Source organism: Rhamphochromis sp. 'chilingali' (assembly GCF_963969265.1).
Source record: "Rhamphochromis sp. 'chilingali' genome assembly, chromosome: 14".
Classification (NCBI taxonomy): domain Eukaryota; kingdom Metazoa; phylum Chordata; class Actinopteri; order Cichliformes; family Cichlidae; genus Rhamphochromis; species Rhamphochromis sp. 'chilingali'.
Genome location: NC_137941.1, coordinates 15,648,477 through 15,670,794, shown reverse-complemented (window position 1 = coordinate 15,670,794; position 22,318 = coordinate 15,648,477). Strand labels below are relative to the sequence as shown.

Genomic DNA, 22,318 nt, shown 5'->3' with positions numbered 1-22,318 from the left:
ATTTGGTGGCAGCTATTGGTGTGACAGGGATGGAAAAGCAGGAGGTAAGCAAGGAGGCAGTGGAGAGCTGGTGTGTTGAGGAGAAGGCCATGGAGGTGGACATTCGCCTGCTGCGACAGGTTGAAGCTCTGGAGAGGAAAGTCATCTCCGCCAGCCTGCAGGTCAAGGTAGTGACGAGCATTTCAGCTGTTTAGAAAACCTCAGTGTTTATTCTAATTATTTCCTCGGAAAGGCCATTGAAATTTTCTTTAATATATATACCTGTGTGATTAAAATAAGGTGTTGTGATGGCCATATTTCCCTGATATCTCTGTCAGGGTTGGATGCACCCTGAGCCCCAGTCTGACAGTAAGGATCTGGTCTATCATGAGCACAAGCCCTTCTCTTCCCTGGCTCAGGAAAACAAAAGAGAGAGAGACGCCAGTCAAGAAGATGTTCCTGGCTCTATGGTGCGGCGGCCCAACAATCCCCTTGACATAGCGGTTACTAGGCTGGCAGAACTTGAGAGGAACATTGAGCGAAGGTACTTTACGAGATCCTCAAATACCACTTGTCAGACACAGGCCACCTTGCCTGTCTTTGTATTAGAAGTAGAAAATAACAATGCAAGATTCAGGACACCAGAAAGAAGAACTTGCAACTCTTTTTTTTTTTTTTTTTTTTTTTTGTACAATTGACTTGTTCTCATGTTTCTCAGTTAATTTTACAAGTGGTCTTACTTCCCGTGACCTTTTAAGCAGTGAGGAGGAGGTGGCTCCTGGGATGAGACTGTGGCGCAAATCCCTCGGTCAAGTCCGCAGCTCAGCTCAGCTGTCACTCTGCATTCAGCAGCTGCAGAAATCCATTGCCTGGGAACGAGCCATCATGAAAGTGGTTGGTGTCACCTGCTTTCACTGCACGTTTCTCTCTCTCTCTTCATCACAGATTTGTTTACCTTATTTGATCGCATATAATAAGAGTCACCATGCAGTCTTATAAGCTGCATAGCTTCTCATTCAGTTTCATGAAAACTAATTTAAAAATATACAAGCCTTCTTAAAAACAGTCAAGGATACCAACGCAGGATGGCACAGATAGCTGGTTAAAGCTCTGGAGAAGGTTTAAATGCAGGAAAGATTTGGTAGCAGTTATATATCTCATTCACAATAAATCACTATTTTTTATAATCTTTTTCAGTATCTCACTAATCTGTTTTAGCTTTAATTAAACCAGTTGGGGTAATCTATTACAATTTTTAAAGAGGGATGCTCATTTTCCTGCACCGTTTGTTGCTGTTGTTTCCAGCACTGCCAGTTCTGTCAAAAAGGAGATAATGAAGAGCTGCTCTTACTCTGTGATGGCTGTGATAGAGGCTGCCACACTTACTGCCATAAACCCAAGATCAATACAGTGCCTGATGGGGACTGGTTTTGTCCAGCTTGTGAGTCAAAGGTACATCAGCGTCCCCTGAGGGATTGATCATAGAGCCAATATTCTTGTGTGTGTGTGTGTGTGTTGTTGTTCTGGGTTTTTTGCTATTCATTTTTCAGCTCTCTGTTCATATCTATCTACCTGTGTGATGTTTAATGTGGCTCCACAGTCCTCTGCGTGTTCTTTCATACAGGAAAGCGGTCAATACCCTCATAGTAGGAAGCAGCAGAGCCGAACAGCTGGAGGAGGGAAGGAAAGCGTCGAGGGAAAACGAAGCATTAAGCCATCTGTGGATGGAGAGCTCATCAGTGAGGAGGATGCCAGAAGCAACAATGTGCCAAAGAAAGGTACCAAGGAGGTCAAAAGGAGGAAAGCAGACAACAGCCCACCCAGCTCCCAGGCCAAATTTGACAGCCCCATCTACTGTGCAAAAAAAGCCAAAACGCACAAAGATGAGCTGGGAATATGCCGGTACGCACATGCATATACTTACTGTGCAATTAGATCCTAGAAGCTTGATAATATAGCTTATGTCATTGTTTAAAATTATTAGGCTCCTGTGACACATTTTTATAATAGAATTCACATTTTAAATCACTAAAGGGTAAACAAATCAGACCGTTGTAGTGAAAAGTCATATATTTGCAATGCAAAAAGCTCAGCTGTGTCTGCTCTTTGTTCCCTGCAGAGTGCTGCTGGCTGAGCTGGAGGCCCATCAGGATGCCTGGCCTTTTCTCACCCCAGTCAACCACAGAGCTGTTCCTGGATACAGAAAAGTCATCAAGAAACCGATGGACTTCTCCACCATCAAGGAGAAGCTAACCAGTAACCAGTATGTGTTGTTGTAGTTTTTAGGATGTTTTCATAACATATCTTATTCCTAATTTTACATTTTATGACTCGGACAGTGCTCATGAGTTGAAATTAAACCCATTTCTAATCATTACAGGTATTTAAACTTGGAGACATTCATCATCGACGTGAACCTGGTTTTCGATAACTGTGAGAGATTTAACGAAGATGACTCTGAAATCGGACGAGCCGGCCACAGGATGAGGAGATTCTTCGACAAGCGATGGACTGAATTCTTGCAGTGAACACATTCCAAAGTGGACATGTCCAACTTTCTCATGGGTGTCGGAGGCCTTCTCTTCACCTGTGACCCCAAGTGACTACATGGTTATAATAAATCAATGTGCAGTTTGAAGGACAGGACTGTGGTCTGTCTGCAAGTGTAGGCAAAACACTTAATGGATTTGTATCTTCAAGTGCAATACTGTTTTGTTTATTGAAACACACTGACTGTTCGGCTCAATGTTGTTTGTGCGAAATACAATATTGAGCAGGGACTTTACTTTTTTATCATCGGTACTAAGTTATATCTCTGTGTGTGCTGTATGTGTATTTATTTTCTCAACTACTTTACATTGCATTCTTTTCAAAGCAGAGGCACGAGACTTACAATGTAACAACTGTTGAATAAATGAAAAAAGCATTACTAACCGTACCAACAGTTCCTCTGTCTAAATGCATTCACAAGTTCACTGAGTAATGCAAAGAGGGATCACTGACACATTAAGTGCTAATTCTTTCACTCAAGTCATAGTTATTACATGTTAAGTGTATTTTTACTGCACGGTCTTGATGAAGATGATATCATTGCATAAGGATGGTCGTAGCACTTAATCTGAATATCCACTCAAAGCACTCCTCAGAATTGTAGTGCCTGACTCTGAGGAGGATGTTTTTCTTTTTCTATATGCAGTGTGTGTACTGTATGTGTCCTGCACAGTATATCGTAGGAAACATTTGCAGGAGCTGTAATAGGAGCTTTCCTCCTCTTAAATGTGGTGCATAGTGTTTCATCTCCAAGCGTTTCCTTCAAACAGAGCCTTGTCAGACATCCCGTGGACTGACGTGAAACCTGCATTGGAGCTTTAATCCATCGGGGAGTCAGTGTCACGGACCGCTGGAGGCATCTCAAGACAGCTGAAGTCAGAAGACTTGAAGTAACTGCATTTTATTATGAAAATTGTGTAATGAGTAGTGACTTTTGTAGGAATATTATTTTTGAACACTGGTGTGGATGGATTAAATAAACCGGTTTTTCAAAATAGCAACACTAAGCCCTCGCTGCTGCTGTTAATATTTTTCTTAGGTACATTTTTCTTTTATTAATATCTCATATTTTAATTGTTTGTTTTCATCAGTTTGCTAAAGCTATAATAAAAATTCATATGCATGCACTAAATACACACACGTCTGTACCGGCATATTGCCAGCACATTTTTTGTCATCTTTGTGGGTTTTGGCTTTTTTTGCACAGTAGATGGGGCTGTCAAACTTTGTCTGGGAGCTGGGTAGGCTGTCGTCTCCTTTCCTCTTTTTGACCTCCTTGGTACGTTTGTTTGGCGCGCTGTTGCTGCTGGCATCCTCCTCACTGATGAGCTCTCGTATCACAGATGGCTTAATACTTCATTTTCCCTCGCTGCTTTCCTTCCCTCCTCCAGCTGTTCAGCTCTGTTGCTTCCTGCTGTGAGGGTATTGACCGCTTTCCTGATTGAAAGAACACACAGAAGACTGTGGAGCCACATTGAATGTCACAGAGGCAGATAAATATGAATTGAGGATTATCATATCTTTGACAGAGCAGGAAACAAGAGGTACAGGCAAATAAAGAGTGTTCTTTTCTATATGTACCTGGAACTTTATGTTCAAGTGACTGTGGGGTAATTTATGACCTCAGCTGTATATTTATATTATAGAGAATGGGAGGAAAAAAAATATAGTTATAATTTAAATTTTTAAAAAATGATTACAGGTGGATGGGGTAGATAAGCCAGATTTAGTGCTGTAGAGTCATTGAGCCTAATACCTGATGTCCAAAGTTACAATGAAATGTGTTAATGACAAGATATTTGTTGTAATTTTTGTTACAAATATGAAAGTCAGTCGATATTTTTGGTGTTAAAATGGCTAAATATTTCCCCATTGTTATTAAACCAGCAAAACTTGTTACATAAGTGACCCCATTCTACATAGTTATAAATCTCTGTATCGCTCGCTGTTGTTATCAGTCATGTGATGATGAGGTGGACAATGTTTACAGTGCAGTGATGTCATTTTATATAATGCAGTCTGAAGTCATGACCTTATTACTCGCTTAAAAACACAAAAGAAACCCCCAAAAATCTGTTAAACCTGTAGGTAGTTAATCCGCAGCTGGTTTCCTCTGTGTATAGTATGCATAGCTGGATGCTTTCATATCAAGAAAACAAAGGAAAATCTAAGTGTCTTTTGTGAAAATGCTTACACTCAATGTACAGTGTGTAAGAAACAACATGAAATCATCTTAAATGCTACATATTATGTACAAACTCTACCCAAACAGGAGTAGGTGGAAGTTTAACACGTATTGAGACCTGCTCCTTTTTCACAAAAAAGAGAATAAACTTAATATGTTCAGCTTTACTTCCTCTCCACTGATCAAAAAAACAGATAAGACAAGGCTTCAATCGATCACTGAGAAGGCTATCTATATACCTGCAGTTTGTATTACCTGGCTGTCACCAGCATGAGTCCAGTGTCTTGGGAGGACTATCTCTTTAGAGTCATACTGTTTGGCAAGTGTCACTTGGTAGGAAGAAAATCCTCCCAATGTTTGCAGATTTATGTAGGTGATGTGGTCATTTCCAGAAGGAAACTGTAGGATTTTTTTTCTGTCCACTTTGAGCACCACAATGCACTATTTGTAGTCTAGGACAAAGAAGATCTCTCTACACTCGTTTATGTGGCAACAGAGGACAGGAGATATGTAAACATACATAAATGTGTATATGTTTAAAAAAAAAAAAAAATTATATATATGAGTCAAGTATGGAGTCTTTCAGTCATATGATAGATAAACAGCACTACAGGGCAGAGGAAAAGTGCTTAAATTATATGTAAAAGGATTTGGATGCATCCAAATACTAGTGTTTACATGTTCATTTATTTTACTATTAGAGGTACTCAAAAAAAATTCTAACTTGCCTCACTGCATACATATTATATGCAAATGTTATTTATATGCATGTATATAAAATCTCAGGTTATAGTCAATTAAATTATACAAAATGAAAACACTTGACTGTAAACATTGTGTAACTCCGTATCACATGACCGATAACAGCGAGAGACACAGATTTACAGCCGAGTAGAAAGAGGAAGTCGAGAAGCAGTTGCTGAGCCATAAGGAGCAACAGGTTGTGGTGACAGCTTTGTGACTTTGCTCTCTTTGGGCGAAGCGGGTAGGACAGCAGGGAGAAGAGGCGAAATCAGCTGGTTTCGTGCAGGAATATCTGAGTATTTTGCGCCACCTTGTGAGCCAACCTCTTCCAAGCCAACAGCACATCTGTCACAAAATGGTGTCTTTAATTTGCACTCTCCGACATCATACAGATGAGGTCACCTGCTGTGCCTTCTCTCCATCCCTCCTGGCGACCTCCTCCGGTGATAAAACGCTCCGTGTTTATACCACGGCCGACTTCTCGGAGCTTCCCTTTTCTCCTCTCAGGGGTCACGGCTACGGGGTCCACTGCTGCTGCTTCAGCTCCTGCGGCAGCTTCCTGCTCAGCTGCTCCACAGACGGCTCTGTCATCGTGTGGAGCGCCGAAACAGGTGAGGTGAAGGCTACGCTCGAGCACCCAGGCCGCAGTCCTCTCAGAGTTTGCGCACTGGCGCCAGACTCCTCTCTCCTGCTGGCAGGAGCCTGCGATGGCACCGCGGCCCTCTGGGACTTCCGCTCCAAAACGCTACGCAGGTACAATAAGCATCACACAGGGTCACAGTGACAATTTAGTATAATTAATGTAATCTTCTCCAAATATGAATGTCAAAATATGCCTTAGTTAATATTAAAATAAGAGCTAACTAGTCAGACTCTTATCCAATCCGAGGTCATTTTTCTCTGTTTCCAAATAGTTTTTTGTCCACGTGACTGGAACAAAAAACAAACTACAAATTCACACGTGAAAAATGTTTTTCAGTATTTTGTTCAAAACCAATAACGGAGTCAATAAAATATTTGCTTACTGATAAATGTCAGCTATCTGAACATGGAGTGCTTTCTTAACCCTTCTGTGTGCGGTCTTGACATAACAGTTGTACAAGTTGAGACTGGAGGTTAATAATTGAACTGGGAAAGTCTGAATCACTCTTTCCACCTTTAGAAACCTCTCTCAGCCATTATCAGCAGATGGAGTCATCGCACACATCAGTGTCTCTTCAGATTCTCTTACTTCATGTTGCACAAAATGTAACTTGAATTTTCTATTAGACACACAAATCAAAACGGTGAGAAGGGAATAGAAAATAAACTAAAAAAATGATCTTGACATAAAGGAAAGGATCTCTTAATACATAAAACATCTTTCTACAGGATCTTTAAGTAACTGAGCTCTAATAAAGTTTTGAAACTTGCTTTGTTAATCTTCAACAGACTGGAGTAATTGTCTTAAAGTTATTGCAGGTTCGTCTTCAAGTTACAGCTCTGTCATCACAGACAGATGGAACAAAATCACAGAGGAACCAGCTAGACAAACACGGAAGCAGCCAACTCAGTAATTCTGATTAAATAAGCCAATTAAAAAAGCATTTTATCAGGATTATTTTGTGTTTTAATCCTCTGATTTTTCACTTTTGTGCTCTGGAACAGCTTTTCTGAGCACCCCTAGGCCTGCTGTGTGTCTCTGATTAATACCCACAGGTGGTTTAAATCATTAAACTCAGTGCAGGACTCCACAGCCTAAACAAATTAAATTTCCCTCCTTCGAATTTTACACACTTCCTGATAAACCTTGAAGTCTAAAGCGAGTCACACTCAAGTTGGTGCCAACATCCCCCTCCCCCCCCCCCCCTCGCAGATGTGCCACCGTAAGCGAGGCCAGCGTCGTGGCTTGCTGCTTCTCTCCATGTGCCCAGATGTTTGTGACCGGCTGCACCCGTGGAGACCTCAAACTCTGGGATGCTTACACCAGCCTTCTGCACGCTGAGAAGGACGCTCACGACCTGGGAGTCACCTGTTGCTGCTTTGCAGCCCAGTTCATCGTTAGTAAGTTCTCTTCATTTGTTACTACTGCTGTAGAAATTCATCTGAAAATAAAATATGAGACATCAGCTGCGTTTATTGGTTTTACGTCAGGGTAAATGGGATTTCTATCTATCTTCTCACATTTTTCATCTAAATGGTGCTGGTAAATTGAGTCAAATCTTTAGAACTACAGATTCCTGTTCAAAATAAAAGTTGACCATCTCAGTTACTCACCTCATTTTCTGTGGGGCTTTTTCCCTCATCAAAACTCTTTTGCAATTTCATTGCTTTTGCTCTCCTTCCTTAGTTCCTTTTGCATTAGGTTCATCTTGCACAATTTTCAGTTTAAAAGCAACTTGCATGTAATCCTAGAAGCAAAGTACCTGGCTCCAATAAAGACACTTGTTATGTTAGTGTTACTGCTGTATGTGCTGTAATGAATGGGTTGCAGCTAAAAAGCAGGCCGTCAGATGATATTTGCCGCCCTCTGCTTTCAGACGCATTCAAGCATGAATCTTAACAAAAAGGGGATGTGGCTTCTTTGGCTCTGCAGATGGCTGCTGTGTGGAGTTTCGACTGGCCTCCTGCGGACAGGACAGCCAGCTGAAAATATGGATTGTTTCCCAGCGTGAAGGAGCAGGTAGGCCGACCCCTCTGCCCCAGCTTCCCCACCTGAGTGCTCCCTCACTCGATTGCCGAGCGGGAGAGACAGGGAGGGAGAGTGTGCTGACTGCTTCAACCTTGAAACCTCTCTGCAGAATAGAAGAATTTTATTAGTGTGTGGAGTAAATCAGCTGCAGACTGACTCATTAATAATGGATCACTTTAAGACATTCTGCTGAAATACAGCAGCAGCAGCAGAGGTGTGAGTGTGTGAGAAAGAGTTGGAAGGAAATCAGTTGCATGTATCCATGATGACATTTACATCTTGTACAAGCAGCAGCAGAGGAGGAACATTTGTGTATGTTCACACGTACGTACCCCGGCTACAGACTGTATTTTTCGTTATGTATGTGAACACACCATGTTGTTAGGTTCCAATATGTGTTGCTATGGTAACAGCCATTTCTTGGGAGGATTTGATGTGTCCCACGTGGTGACCCAAGTCCGTGGAGATTTTTTTTTTTCCTTTATCTCCGAGGGACACCAGACAATGTCTGTCCTCATTTCATTATGCTTTAGATTTTTTTTATTTTTTTTGTCCTCAGATGTGAAGGAGGTTGAGCTCGGCCTTTTTTGAAATGTGCACTTATCTTGTCTTGGCATGAGGACTGTGCGCTCGAACCTCTCTTCCACTATTTTATGAAAAAGAGACTCAAGTGTACGTGATTTAGGGAAGCAAGGGGCGCATTTCAAAGCTGAGATTGCTGTCGAAATGGAACATTTTTTCTAGTCCCCGCTTTTGTTTTTGTGTGAGTGTGTACAAGCCCCATGTGTTCACGGAAAAATCTCTAATTCCAGCTTTGCATATTAGCTCCATGGGTCGAGCCTTTAATAAGATAAGATAAGATAACCTTTATTAGTCCCACACGTGGGAAATTTGTTTTGTCACAGCAGGAAGTGGACAGTGCAAAAGTTATGAGGCAAAAATTAGAATACAATAAGAATAAATACAGTACACAACTGTACAGAATAGAATAAAATAAAATACTATATACAGTAGAATAAAATAAAATAAATATACAATAAGATAAAAATAGAATACAAATACAAATACTATATACAACTGAGTAAAAATACAACGATGACAGAAAGGATTATTGCACTTAGTATTATTGCATATGTATGGATGTGTGTGCTTGATCAGTTAAAGTCTTTATTATGGAGTCTGACAGCAGTGGGGAGGAAAGACCTGCGAAATCTCTCCGTCCCACACCGTGGGTGCCGCAGTCTCCCACTGAAGGAGCTGCTCAGTGCTGTCACAGTCTGCTGCATGGGGTGGGAGATGTTGTCCATCAGGGATGACAGCTTAGCCGCCGTTCTCCTGTCACTCACCACCTCCACTGGGTCCAGAGGGCATCCTAGAACAGAGCTGGCCCTTCGGATCACCCTGTTCAGTCTCTTCCTGTCCCCAGCAGAGATGCTGCCTCCCCAGCAGACCACGCCATAAAAGATAGCAGAAGCCACAACAGAGTCATAGAAGGTCTTCAGGAGTGGGCCCTCCACCCCAAACGACCTGAGTCTCCGCAGCAGGTACAGCCTGCTCTGCCCTTTCCTGTAGAGGGCGTCTGAGTTATGAGTCCAGTCCAGTCTATTGTTCAGATGAACACCAAGGTACCTGTAGCTGTCCACAGCCTCAATGTCCATACCTTGGATGTTCAGTGGTTGCAGTGGAGAATGCTTGTGCCTGCGGAAGTCTACCACCAGTTCCTTGGTTTTACTGGCGTTGATCTGGAGGTAGTTCAGCTGGCACCAGTCCACAAAGTCTTGAGTCAGTCCTCTGTACTCCTTGTCGTCCCCATCAGTGATGAGGCCGACTATTGCAGAGTCATCAGAGAACTTCTGCAGGAAGCACTGGGTGGAATTGTGGGAGAAGTCTGCAGTGTAGATGGTGAAGAGGAACGGAGCCAGAACCGTTCCCTGTGGGGCCCCCGTACTGCAGACGACCCTGTCCGACACACAGCCCTGAGTCCTCACATACTGTGGTCGGTCGGTGAGGTAGTCCAGGATCCAGGTAGTGAGGTGATGGTCCACTCCAGAGTTCACCAGCTTGTCCTTTAGAACCGAGGGAAGAATGGTGTTGAAGGCACTGGAGAAATCAAAGAACATGATTCTCACAGTGCTTCCAGCGGTCTCCAGGTGAGCGAGGGAACGATGTAGGAGGTGAATGACGGCATCATCCGCTCCAATGCCAGGCTGGTAGGCAAACTGAAGTGGGTCCAGTGATGAGCTTATTAGGCGCCGAAGCTGAGCCAGGACCAACCGCTCCAGGGTCTTCATCAGGTGGGATGTCAGAGCCACCGGCCTGTAGCTGTTGAGGTCCTTGGGGCTTGAAGTCTTTGGCACTGGTACAACACAGGAGGTTTTCCAGAGCTGTGGGACTCTTCCCAACCTCAGGCTCAGGTTGAAGAGGTGCTCCATCACCCCACACAGTTTGTCCGCGCAGGACCTGACGACCCTCGAGCTGATGCCATCTGGGCCCGCTGCCTTCTTGCCATTAATCCTCCTCAGTTCCCTCCTAACCTGGGTGGTTGAGAGAGACAGGCTGGAGCCTTGTGTTGAGTGTGTATTGGATGCTGTTGTTGGGGGTGGGGGGGAGTGAGCAGGGTGAATAGAGGAGGTGTGAAGTGTCTGAGGTGGAACAGCAGCAGTGGGGGTGGGTGAGTCTGCAGCCGATGTTGTAGACTGTCTCATGGTTGAATCAAATCTGTTGAAGAAATGATTCAGTTCATTTGCCCACCTCACATCCCTCCCAGGCAGAGAGTTCTGCTGTTTGTGGCCCGAGATGGTTCTGAGGCCTCTCCAGACTTCACCAACGTTGTTTTGTTGAAGCTGGTTCTCCATCTTCTGCCTGTAGCTCTCCTTCCCATTCCTTATCAGTCCCCTCAGCTCTCTCTGCACCCTTTTCAACTCCTCTTTGTCTCTGGATTTGAAGGCCCTCCTCTTCTGCTTGAGGACGGTTTTAATTTCTGGGGTAATCCAAGGTTTGTTGTTGGAGAAACACCGTACAGTCCTGGTAGGTACAGTGTTATCCACACAGAAGTTTATATAGTCAGTAATGCATGTAGTAAGGCTGTCGATGTCCTCACCGTGGTCATCACAAATCACCTCCCACACAGTCGACTCAAAACAATCCTTAAGAGCCTCCTCGCTCTCCTCTGACCATCTCTGTACTGTGCGGGTGGCTGGTGGCTCCCTGCGCACTAAGGGCTCATACACAGGGACAAGGTGCACCAGGTTGTGATCAGATCTGCCCAGGGGAGGGAGAGGTGATGAACTGTATGCCTCTTCTGCATTGGCATACAGTAAGTCCAGTGTTTTATTGACTCTGGTTGGGCAGGTCACATATTGGGTGAAGGTGGGCAGTGTGGAGTCCAGTGAGGCATGATTGAAGTCCCCTGATATTATGAGAAGGTCTCTCGGTGATTGTGTTTGCAGTCTGCTGTCAGATCTGAAGCATTCCCTTCAAGTCACCTATCAACACTTGCTGACATCTCCAATCCACACGTCACATTTGTTTAGTTTATTTTGGTCTCACTTGTATAGTTAATTTGTCGGGTTTAATCAGGCGTTACGGTTTTCTACTCCACTGTGGTGTTTCACATCAATCAGGAATATGCCTGGAAATCACACATTAACCTCCCAGAGAAAATGGTGTGTTTATGTTTTATTGCTGAAGAGAAAAAGGGGAGAAGGTTTGACTTAATGCATGTGTATTCGCAGGATGATTATATAAATGCTGCTGCAGATCAGTTGGTTTTAGCATGAAGAATTAATGCAGTCGATGTGAGTTTATTGGCAAAAATAAAAATCATTTGTTTCCAAGTAGTTGTCAGCAGGGGGCACAGCTACAAGGGGGAAAAAAGTCATCTACCTCTACTTCTTTTTCTGGACTTCAGTCAACTGCTGAGATCGAATACAGACACAATTTAACTTTGGTCTCATCTTGCTTGTGTGTGTTGAACCCCAGCCTGTACCATGAAGCTGCTTCAGACTCTCACCAGCCAGACGGCCCCAGTTCTGTCTTGTGCCTTCTCCTCTGATGGAGAATGGGTTGTCTCGGGGTAAGACGCTAATCACACTCTCTGTCACAAACATACACACACATGAAAATCACTTCCTCCAGTGTTTTCATCCCATAATTCCCCCTGCTTCAGCAACTAATTATTGATATTTGTACCTTTCAGGTCACGTTTAATATTCTATTTGTGTTATTAGTTCCTATCATAATTTGATACAATTCATATTCAAATTCATTTTTTTCTGTCTGCATTTTTTTTTCTGCGCTTTAAACGGCCGTGCCATGGTGAGCACTGATCGTGCTGTTCTCTCAGTCGACCACAGGAGGAGTGCATTTTGTTATCATATAGCTTCTGCTCGGTCCTTCTGTTGTCCCTGGCTGAAATTCAAACACGCTGAAGGTTAATCTGTGCTCCGCGTGGTGGGTTTTCGTGTGTGTGTGTGTGTGTGTGTGTGTTTATTTTAGAAAAGAATCCCTTTTTTCTGCTCATTATTCTACAATGTGAATGCACGCATATGCACGCCGCAAATGAAGTTGACTTTGTTTACTCTAAATATTCAACAGCTCCGTGGATAAAAGTGTCGCAGTATATGATGCGGTAAGTAAAGCGCAAACACGCCACCCATAATATGGGGTTGGGGGGGAGGTTTGTTGTTGTTTGCTGCTATAGTTAACTGTGGTCGAGGACTTCTAAACAATAAATCACAGCGTCCATAAACACAGATGTCAAACATTCCCGTTTCGTGTGTTTGGACTTTGTGTACAGAGCCTGGGAACCGTGCTCCAAACTTTGAAACAACATGACAGGTAAATGACCCGGCCTGACCTCCCACCGCAATGCAATCTCTGCAGCTATTAGACAAACAGCAGAATAGGAGTCCTGGTGTTTCAGATCAAAAAGTGTGATTTTTGCTTGATTAGCTTTTCCCAGAAGCACCGGGTGCAGTGGTGCAAAAGTATATTCCCCGGCACTGCTTTTGCACCGTCATTGATGTGGCACCACAGGTAAGAAGCAGCACACCGCTTTGATGTCCTTGAAAGAGTTTAAGATGCTGCACGATCTAAGGCTAGTTTTTTGGGGGGTTTTTTCCTTTCGTAAGTGTCGAGGGAACCAGATTTTTAAGGCCGCTCTCTTCCTGTGCCAGTTTCAGTCAATTACACACACACACCTTTCACATTCCCGTTCCTCTTGCTCCTTCCTGCAGGTATGTAACCACCGTTGCGCTATCTCCCACCTTTCCCTGGATTGCAACGGGCTCTATGGACAGATCGGTAAACGTGTGGAGAATTGGAGATGAGGATGACAGCACTGGTAAATACTCAGCAGAGGATTGTTTAAGTTGGCACCAGCAAATGCACAATCACTCCTCTTTTTAAAACAAAATGTTAGCAGTGGTACAAAGCCCAGAAGCCATTTGCAGCGCCAAAGATTCCCAAAAGAGTGTTTTGGGAGTTGTCCAGCCAGAGAAGCTCCTATTACATGTGTACTCCTGTCTGGCTGCAGTGTCTAGAGGAGGAATTGTGATTGATGTTTATTAGTGCAGCAGGGCAAAGTACCACTGAGCCTTGGAAGGCTGTTCCTATGGAGGCAAACACTGCTTAAAACCAAAAAAAAGGTTATACCACAACATGAAAGAAAATATTTGGAATACTAAATGAAAAGGTGCAATCGTTAGACATCTGGAAGCCTTGAAGCTTCATCATTGCAGCTTCCCTATCTGCCATTAGTCAGGCTGATGTTGACAAAGTAAATTCCATCTCTATGAAGATCTGCCTTTTTTTATGCCTCTCTCTATCTCCCCTTTAATCTTGTTTCTTTCTCTCGTTTCACACATTGAACCTATTCCCTTTTATGTTTTTCGGCAGCAGCTGAATCAAAGGAGACACAGTGCCAAGGTAAATAAATGCATCACACTGTTTTGCCCTTAGAAATCTTCAGTTATTCAGCTACTCTTTCAGCTTAAACCAGTGCTGATTTATTTTAATTCTTCACATTCTTTATGGATGGTCCAGGTCTCAGCATCTAGTACAGCTGCTTGGATAATTCAATTTGTGGATCTACTGTTTTGTTTTTACTTGTGATGGTTTTTTGTTTGTCGTTTATTGTGCAGCACTGTACAAAAGTCTCGAGCCGACCCTCATTTTTCCATATTTTGCTAGTAAACCCAAACTTAGAATTATTAAACATATGCAAAGGACTTTCAAAGTTCTCTGGATGCTGGCTGCCTTTTGTTCTGACTGGTAGTGTCCCATTGTGTGTGTTTTTTATATCTAGGTATGCTTTTACTGCATTGGCGGTGTGTTTGGGACCATTGTCATGCCAAAAATGAATCTGTTTTCAATCACACTTCCCAGATAGTATTGCATGGTGAATCAGAATCTGATCGTTCTTTTGTTTTTGTTCATAATTCCATCGAAAATCCATCGATTTTCACAAGATCTCCAACAACACAGGCTGAAATGCAGCCCAGAACCAAGAAAGAGCCAAATTTCCCCTTGCAGCTGGGCTCAGCTTAGTTTTCCTAGTGTTTTTTTTTTTCCCACAATCATTTCCAAAAACAGAGCCATAATGTTAAAACTAAAGAAGTGTTGTTTTGACTATAGTGGCCTGGAGTGAAGTGTATGATGTTGAATACTCTCTAAAACTATAGTAGTGGTCATAAATGAAAACTTGCTCCTAGAGTAATTAGTCTGTGTTTGCCTCATCTCTTGGTTAATGAGCATTATGAATGAATGAACAGGAAGGTCTTTAGAGCAGCGGTCCCCAACCTTTTTTGCGCCACGGACCGGTTTATGCCCGACAATATTTTCACGGACCGGCCTTTAAAGTGTCGCGGATAAATACAACAAAATAAAACTAGTACTGGTACCAAAAAAAAAGAAGATTCATTCATAACACACGTGAAAAGACCCAGGAAAACAGAGTTAACGATAAAAAACGATAACAAAATAACGCTAAAAACCCTGAAAAAAAAAACAAACCCTGAAAACCATACATTTCACACCCGAGCCTCAACTCTCGCGGCCTGGTACCAAACGACTCACGGACCGGTACCGGTCCATGGCCCGGGGGTTGGGGACCGCTGCTTTGGAGAACTGACCTGAAAATAAACCAATAGGTTTTTTGAAGCGAAGAAATGTGTCACCAAGTGTAGATAGTTTGGGTTTTTTTTTTTTTCAGTAACAATGAGAGTCTTTTGCAGAAAAACGTGCCTTCAGGATATGGTTTTGCAGGCTAATGTAGGACTGATTTATTGTTGGGATTTGTTGACAAGAAGAAATGAAGCTCGCCAGTCTATAAGATGTAGAGAATGGAAATGATGAAGAAGTCTTCATATGTGAATCTGTCTGAGTAATCAAACGCAGCATTCTGAGCTATTTCAGTCAACTGCCATGCTTTGACACAGTGTTACCAGCTCCTTAGACTTGGAGACTCGAGGTGCTGCTGCCAGGGCTGCAGAGAGGAGCTCCTGCTTTTGTGCACGCTGGTTGACCGTCATGGGTTACTTGAAATTTAATGGAGCTCAGCTATCATTAATTCCACCTGTGCTTTCACTACTGTGACGAGTCAAGAATTCAGCTTTGAAAAGGGTCTATGGAAGGTTTTGCATCACCTCAGATTTAACATTCAGTTTCCAGGAGAAAGCCCTCTTTTTTTTCCACAGTCAGACAGAAAACAGCTTAAATAATTTACTATTTTTATTTATTTATCATTTATTATTATTATCATTATTATCATTATCATAGCTGTTCTTATGTTATTGTTTTTTTAATGTCTAGATTTTGATTAGATTAGTTAAACATAACCCTGATTGGATTCAAATGCAGTCCAGCAACAGACATGTTTTCAGGTGGGCATTAAAGAGCAGAATTTTATGTGGAAGATTTTTTTTATTTTTTTATTTTAGGGTAGCAGAGACAGCAAGAGGTGGAGGGGAAAACCTAACACATGGTTAAGATAGTAATGAGCTACACACCTCAAGTCTTCAGGTTTAATCCTGGTTAATGACTGCCAATGTGAACTATGAAGCTGCTGTGAGGTTTCATTAATGGGGCCAACGCACAACAGGCCAGTTTGTCGCCACGTTGTATGATGAATGATGGCCACATAGTGTCGCGAAGGTTGACGAGCTACATGCTGGCGGAGCCTGAAATAACACACCCCTGGGTTTCATTTTCTTTCCTTTGGGAGATCACATACTTGTGTGTGAGGTCAGGTGTGTGTGCTTGGAATACTCATAATGTGGGGCTACTGTTCAGCAACACTGGGGAAAAAGCAAGTCTCCACTGAACTACACCATGACAACTCAGTGTAAGGTTAGCATAAGATTAATGTAAATGTCCTCAGCATGTTTGAGTGTGCATCAAAGTAATTATCACTCACAGAGGGGACATGTCCTTTTACTGTGGAGTGCGAATGGAATCTGTTTGTTTGACAACGGGTATGTTTTGTTGCAGGAGTTAGGGGAATAATCACAGAGCACTTCCTGGCTCCCTGTTGTGTGTTTTGCAGGAAGGAAGTTGCCAGGTCACTCCGGGTTGCTGCTCACTGATTGGTCAGAGGACGATGTGCAGACTTGGCTGCGTGACGAGGGACTAGTGGAGCTCGTCGGTGTCTTTAAAGCCAACAACATTGATGGACCAGAGCTTAGCCAGCTGAACAAGGAAACAGCAGCTGAGCTTGGAATTGGTGAGGATGGAATTTAAAGCAACCACTAACATCAGTGTACACTTCACTGACACACACTGGGATTCTGTGCTTTTGTGAGGATTTATTCCCTGATCCTAACACATAACAAGACTGAATTAGAAAGCATGATGTAAGCTGCTTTTATTGATGCTCTGATTTATTTTTTCCCCTCCAAAAACTCCTCCCAAATAGTGATGTGATTTAAGGGCGTGAAGCAGCAGCATGTCTGTCTGCTTATACAATCGCAAATCACGCTGGGATGACAGTACCCTGCTGGATGACCTTTACCTCGGGAACAATGATAATCCTGCTGACAACAAGATTAGTCCCCTCAGGTTCGACCAAGGTCACAGTGCAGAAAGGCTCCATACAAACTGTGGCCAGAAAAAAAGAAATCACAACTCATGTAGGCAGCAACATCACAGTACAGCTGCAAATAATGTGCAAATGTCAGCATTATTATCTCCACTGAAGCAATTAAACATTCACACAAATTCAAAAATGAAATTTACAGTGCCTTTCTTATTTCTTTTTGTTGGCATATTTGTCAAACTGAAACGTTTCAGATCATCAAACAAATTTGAATATCAGTTGAAGATAACCCAAATGAGTAAATACAAAATGCAGTTTGTGAATGATTTCAATTTATTAAGAGAAAAAAAGTTATCTGGCCTTTTGCGATAAAGTAGTTGTCACCCTGCCCCAGTTCACTAGCCACCGATCTCATTACTGTCAGATCTGTTGAATCAAGAAATCACCACAAAAAACATGCCACATCATGCCACAACCAAAAGAAACTTTAGAAGACATGAGAAACACAGTCATTGACATCTATCAGTCTGGAAATGGTTACAGCACCATTTCTAAGGCTTTGTGTTATCAGCGAACCACAGTGAGAGCCACACATGGAGAAAACTTGGAACAGCAGCGAGCCTTCCCAGGAGTGGCCAGCCTTCCAAAATTACTCCAGCAATGTATCGACAACTCAAAAGAAAAATAGGATCCTTGGGAGAGTTTCAAGGTGAAAGTCTGAGTCCAGTTACACATCGTGTAATACTAACACAGAATTTAGTAAAAAGAATATCATACCATGATGGTGGTAGTCAATGGTGTAGGGCTGCTTTGCTACTTTGGGGCCTGGACGACTTGCTGTAATTGATAAAACCTTGAGTTCTGCATTCTACCAGAAAATCCTGAAGGAGAATATCCACGCTATGAAGGTCAAGCATTGTGCAGTAGGTCAATGATCCAAACTGAAAAACCCCCAAAACAAAACCCCAAATTAAGGTTTTGGCCCAATTAAAGTCTAGACTTGAATTGAAATGAGCCGTTCATGCTCAAAAACCCTCCACGTGTGGTTGAATTAAAACAGTTCTGCAAGGAAAAGTGGACCAAGATTCCTCCACAGCGATGTGAAAGACTGCCAGTTATCTCAAACACTTGATTGTAGTTCTTGCTGCCAAGTGTTGCACAACAATTCATTAGGTTTAGGGGGTGATTACTTTTAAATTTTGGACCAAGTAAGTTTTAGATGTCATCATTTAACAACAGTATTTTGTATTAACTGAAGTTATTTTAGTCTAATATTGAAATTGGATTGATGATCTAAACATGTAAGTGTGTCAAATGTGCAAAAAATAAGAAATCAGGAAGGGGACAAATACTTCACACACTGTAAGGTTAAAATATTTTAGAATAGGTAGCCAGACAGAGTCAGGCTGTTACCCCTTTTCCCTCCTATGTATGTCAGCTTAGTAAAGTCCTATCTGGAGTTCTTTTTGTAAACACACAGTTTTAAAGGAAATTTGCAGTTTGCATGCTGCATTGGAGCCATAACGCCCAGAAATCCTGCCTCTTGCCTAATTGCGAGTACTTTGTGCCAATTGTAATCAGCTGAATCACAATCTCTCCCTTAATCACAGTAAAAGCACCCTCTTGCCTGTTGTTGGGTTTGCTTTAATTGGACAGTAGCAGAAGCGTTAAAGCCAACTTTCCCCCTGCTTGCTGTTCAGTAATGCAAAGCATGCCTTATGTCTTTTCCATGTGTTTGGTATGGAGGACAGCTCTCATCATTACCACAGAATGAGGACAGAGGAAACGGCAGATTGCCACATTTCGTGGCCTTTTTGTGCTGCACAACCAACAACTATCATTTTCCATCCATGCTGCTTGTGTAAATGTGTGCACATGCATAGACAAACAGTCGCTCACACATGCTGCAGACACACACAGAGCAAATTGGATTCCAGCGCACTTTACTCGATGAAATATTCATGAATCTTTGAGTAAGGGGAGGGGGGAAAAGTTCCTCCAATATAATTCGGCATATCTCTGTGGAAACAGCCTCATTCTGCACTTTTATTGTAGCCCTGCATCAAATTATCTATCTAAATGTAAAGTGGACGCTATAGTTCTAATGGCTTATGTCTCCACGAAAAAGATGTGTGGGAACTTATGGAAATCTTAAATGAAGCATTACCCTGTTAAGTGTAGTTTTTCCATCTAAGAATCGTTTATTGGATGACTCAGATTGGTTTGGGGGGTTTCAATGTGAGAAGGCGTTTGATTGGACGCTGCAATTTTTCCAATAGGATCTGAACTACTTGTTGTTCCGACAGCACGTCTTCCCTGCTTCATCTGCGTTTCAACTTAAATGCAGCGTTTTCAAGGCACAGACTTAATGGTAAAGGCGAGTCAGTCTGTATAATGTGAGCGTGAATTCTTTCCTCCCTCCATCTCTGCTTCCTGCTCAGTGAATGAGTGCAAAATTAAGACAAACTCACAACATTTAATTTCCCCAGTAAGTGAAGTGACTGGTCCCCTGTGAGCATTAGCTGATTGTGAAGACCTCTCCAGTTTGTTGGAGGCTGATTGCATCCTATAAATGGATCAAATATTCACCAGTACATCATGATGTATGATAGAAAAATTTAGAGCGCATACTGTATATCAGTATGAATTCAATTTCAACTATTGCACACGCCGCTATTTGCAAACCAAACTACACACAAACTATCCAGAAGTGTAATCATTAGAAACAACTTTAAGCCACAGTTGTATAAAAGTTGCAAAAATCCTTGCAACTTTGCCATCCAAACTCAGTATTACATGACCTTGGCACATCAATGATAAACCTCAGTACAGCTCATGAAAACATTTCTTATTCACTCATCCAGGCCTGTATCTCCCTGTGAAGACACTAAGGTCAAGTCATTGAATTTTTTTCTTAAGTAAGAGAACACTCTGCATAGGTTATAAAAACAGTATATATATATATATATATATATATATATATATATATATATATATATATATATATATATATATATATATATATATATATATATATATATTTTTTTTTTTTTTTTTTTTTTTTTTTTTTATATTTAGTTCAGGCCAGTATATAAATAAAAAATCTTACTTTCCAAACAGAACCTTATTCCAGTATGCAGAATTGATGGCAACAAAAAATATTCTCCAAATTTGCTGAAACAAACATGTCTGGTATGTTGTCTTCATACTGGTTAATTTCCATACAAGGTGTATATGATTTGCATATCACTAAAATCAGTTTTATTTCCATTTCACCCTGTGCACCAACTTGTTTGAAAGTGAGTTTTATTATAGACTGTATATCGAAGATGGACAAAACCAATGCAGCAATGGGTTTTGGAGTTACTTTTTTTTTTTTTTTTTTTTTTTTTTTAAATCACACAGATGAATATTATTTATAATTTGTGCTACATTACATACAAATAAAATGCTACACTTCTTGGATTGTCTGTAAAGCAACTGGATTAAAGAAACACAAACATGACTGAGAGGTCTGGTGCAATTACTCAGATTAGCAGAGAGTGTGGTAGTCTGCAGCTACTTAAAACTGTAATGTCCCTAAAAATTCACACTAAGCATAAATATAAAAATGAATTATCCATCCATTCTCTGCTGCCTATCCTTTTCAGGGTCGCTGGAGCCTATCCCAACTTTCTCGGGGCCACATTTGGTGTTAGTTAAACCATAAAGGCTGCATAAAATTTCCTGAAAATGTATTTTTTGTGACGTCAGCTTAAAATTTTTTGGATGCATGCGATGATTTAGCAGTCACCTATAGCGATAGGAAGGAATAAATGAGCTTTTTCTCTCTTTTTGTTTTGACTGTCACCATATGTGAACCAAATCTTCAGGACTTGTGAAAGAAAATGTCACTGCAGCTGCTCTCTCTGTCTGAATGAGACCTACACCTCCACGGCACTGCCATTATACGCCGACACACCACTAATCATGTGCGGCTCTATAGGTCATCACTCCATTTTAGCTGGTGGTGAAATTTGCAGCTGACGATAAATTCACTGGGGGCTGTCAGTGGGCAGAGACATGCAGCTGTGTGCAGAGTGAGTTTCCTCTTTTTGGACCTGTTGGAGTTTAATTTCCGAGCAGGATAATGAGAGACGTTAGCTAAGCAGCCATCATGACACAGCGAGGTGTCTGGCTCTTTGTGTCTCAGTACAGAGTGATCATGTGCAAGTTCAGATTTATCCTCCCTTTTGTTCTGAGAGAGAACAAAGTCAGTCTGTTCAGTGCCTGCTGCCTCGCTGCGTCAACCCAAATTCATTGAAATCGCTATTGAATACCATTAACATACAACAGTCTTTGGTTGGTCTTTGTAAGGTAATGATAATGAGGTTTAAATGATGCCAAATGAAATGTTGAGACCAGCCTTTTTACTACATTTGAAAATTAACAAAAGGTGCACGGTACTCGATATAAATCACCATCATGGCTAAAAAGGACACTGAACGGCGTTTTGGTTTTTTAGAGTCGGTGGGCCTTCGTGGTCGTCTCCTGAGGAGAATCGAGGCCCTGAAGGCAGAGCAGAATGGTTCAGAAGCCCCAGATGAATTCCTGTGCCCAATCACCAGAGAGCTGATGAAGGATCCGGTCATTGCTGCAGGTTAGTTTACAAATTAAAAGCACTTGGTCCCTAGCGTCTTAAACTGAGCCAAAGATGGGGACAGCTTCACTATAAAGATTTTTACTTGTATTATCTCAGTGTATTTGGGATGTCACTGTATGTGTGCTCCACAGATGGCTATTCCTATGAGCAGGAATCTATTGAGAGCTGGATTAGAGGCAAGAATAAAACCAGCCCCATGACAAACCTTCCTCTGCAGACAACACTCCTCACCCCCAACAGGTCTCTGAAGATGGCTATAACGCGGTGGAAGTCGAACCAGGAGCTCAGAGTAGCTCAACATCTGATAACAAAAGCTGATTGAAGTAATTATGAATTTGTTCAGGGTGCTATTCAAGAGTCACATCTGGCGAAGTGATCAGAATCTGAGATCCCAGAGAAGTTGACTGATATTTATACAGTAAATAACTATTATTTTTAGCTATATTTTACATAACTGTCAAATATACTTGTATTTAAAGAGAGAATCTCTAAAGCAACACTGTAACTATGCAA

At 41.9% G+C, this 22,318-nt stretch overlaps 2 protein-coding genes across 14 annotated transcripts in view; both read left to right on the top strand.

Annotated features, from left to right (window-relative positions):
• LOC308409595 (bromodomain adjacent to zinc finger domain protein 2B-like) overlaps positions 1-3,681 on the top strand; it is a 55,016-nt gene extending 51,335 nt beyond the window's left edge. For 7 of the 13 annotated variants that reach the window (XM_080902455.1, XM_080902451.1, XM_080902456.1 and 4 more), the window contains 7 exons: positions 13-167; positions 318-523; positions 738-873; positions 1,285-1,431; positions 1,604-1,881; positions 2,099-2,242; positions 2,360-3,680. In XM_080902455.1, coding sequence (XP_080758581.1) covers positions 13-167; positions 318-523; positions 738-873; positions 1,285-1,431; positions 1,604-1,881; positions 2,099-2,242; positions 2,360-2,507 — 1,214 coding nt within the window. In that variant the 3' untranslated portion in view covers positions 2,508-3,680. Of the gene's footprint in view, positions 1-12; positions 168-317; positions 524-737; positions 874-1,284; positions 1,432-1,603; positions 1,882-2,098; positions 2,243-2,359 lie in introns of all 13 variants that reach the window. The other 6 variants (XM_080902453.1, XM_080902449.1, XM_080902458.1 and 3 more) reach the window with 3 other exon arrangements.
• Positions 3,682-5,629: 1,948 nt separating this feature from the next.
• Positions 5,630-22,318, top strand: LOC308409331 (WD repeat, SAM and U-box domain-containing protein 1). The gene is given in 13 exon segments (XM_080901985.1): positions 5,630-6,211; positions 7,314-7,501; positions 8,034-8,120; positions 12,111-12,204; positions 12,726-12,759; positions 12,928-12,968; positions 13,083-13,166; positions 13,367-13,473; positions 14,028-14,057; positions 16,675-16,851; positions 21,668-21,802; positions 21,937-22,086; positions 22,089-22,318. Coding segments are annotated over 13 exon segments (1,560 nt in total). The 5' UTR covers positions 5,630-5,813; the 3' UTR covers positions 22,124-22,318.